Genomic DNA, 1,284 nt, shown 5'->3' with positions numbered 1-1,284 from the left:
GTGTGAAATGAAAGAAATAAAAATTGCCCAGGCGAGGAGAGGGAAGGAAAGCCCAGAAAGAGCTTCCCTCGGGATTTTCATCTTGAATAAGGTTCTTGAAGGCTAATATCGAAGAAAGGCAGAACTGCTGGGGAGGAAATGTTGTTGAATATGCAGACAGGACCAGATAGAGGGAGTTGGAGCTGTGCTGGTGGTTGCAGAGTCGGTTGGAAGACTGTGCACAAGTCTCACCAATGCCCATGTGTGAAAAACGGGTGGTGCTTCTCAAGCCCTGATTCACAGTCGGGAATAAATGGCAAACAGACTCCTACTACCTCCAGTCTTGTGTTTAGGAAGCAAAAAATAGACATTTTGTGTGATGCTGGCGAATTCTCCTTTTTTTTTTTCCTCAGAAAATACTGTACAAGATGCTCTGGCTCCCCTCTGATGCCGTGAACTCCATGGCATGGTCATAAGGGAAAAGAAAATGGAGCTGGAGGAGGTGAAATCAAACAAATGGGACTTGCTTGTGGCAATGCTACGATCAACTTCCTGGGAATGTGGGCCCAGTGGGATAGTCAGTGGGCCCCTGGTTCAAGGACAGCCCCACTGCAGTAAGTCCTGAGGCTGTGCCTCCTCAAAACTGCCACACAGGCTGCTGGATCCAAGTCCCTTCCGAGTCACCATCGCTGTTTTGAAGCAATAATTTGGGACTCCTCTATATGGGGGGTGGTGGGGGGTGTGTGTGTTTTTTTATTGCATTAGGAAACAAAACCTTTAAAGCATTAAGACAGCCCTTTGATGTCCCTGCCAAAAAGGATGTGGTTGATTCACAAGACACGTTTACGCCGCTGGCCTCGGGCTCCCGCTCGAGTGGTGCTTTGCCTGCCTGTGTCTCTTTGCCGTGTGGAGTCGGGCCAGGGGGAGGTCCCCCAGGTGGGCATGCACATGCATGGGCAGCTTGGGTCACAGTGGCATGGCCAGGGGCTACTCCATCCCGCTCCTCAGGATCTGGTTGGCCGCGATCAGCATGACGCTGATGATGAAGGCCATGGCGAAGGCGCAGATAAGGCTCTTCCGCACGCAGGTCTGTCTGTTCTGCTTCTGGGCGTGCACTGCAGGGGACAGGAGGGAGGACACGGTCAGACAGGTTCAGGGCTTGTGTTTCCCACCAGGAAATGCTCCTTTGGTTACCACAGAATATCTGAGCTGGAAGGGACCCCCAAGGATCAGGGAGTCCAACCCTCAGCCCTGCACAGGCCCAGCCCCAAGAGTCACCCCCTGTGCCCCAGAGGATCAGCCAAA

General features: G+C 52.6%; 1 protein-coding gene across 5 annotated transcripts in view; it reads right to left on the bottom strand.

Annotated features, from left to right (window-relative positions):
* Positions 1-375: 375 nt before the first annotated feature.
* Positions 376-1,284, bottom strand: part of CALN1 (calneuron 1) — a 160,981-nt gene continuing 160,072 nt past the window's right edge. For all 5 annotated transcript variants that reach the window (XM_017824101.1, XM_017824103.1, XM_017824105.1 and 2 more), the window contains one exon: positions 376-1,094. In XM_017824101.1, the coding sequence (XP_017679590.1) occupies positions 967-1,094 (128 nt within the window). In that variant the 3' untranslated portion in view covers positions 376-966. The remainder of the gene's footprint in view (positions 1,095-1,284) is intronic.

The sequence above is a fragment of the Lepidothrix coronata genome, unplaced genomic scaffold, assembly GCF_001604755.1.
Source record: "Lepidothrix coronata isolate B3197 unplaced genomic scaffold, Lepidothrix_coronata-1.0 Scaffold108, whole genome shotgun sequence".
In the NCBI taxonomy this organism is placed as follows: Eukaryota; Metazoa; Chordata; class Aves; order Passeriformes; family Pipridae; genus Lepidothrix; species Lepidothrix coronata.
The sequence above is the reverse complement of the archived record's forward strand: the minus strand, read 5'-3'. Positions and strand labels throughout refer to the sequence as shown.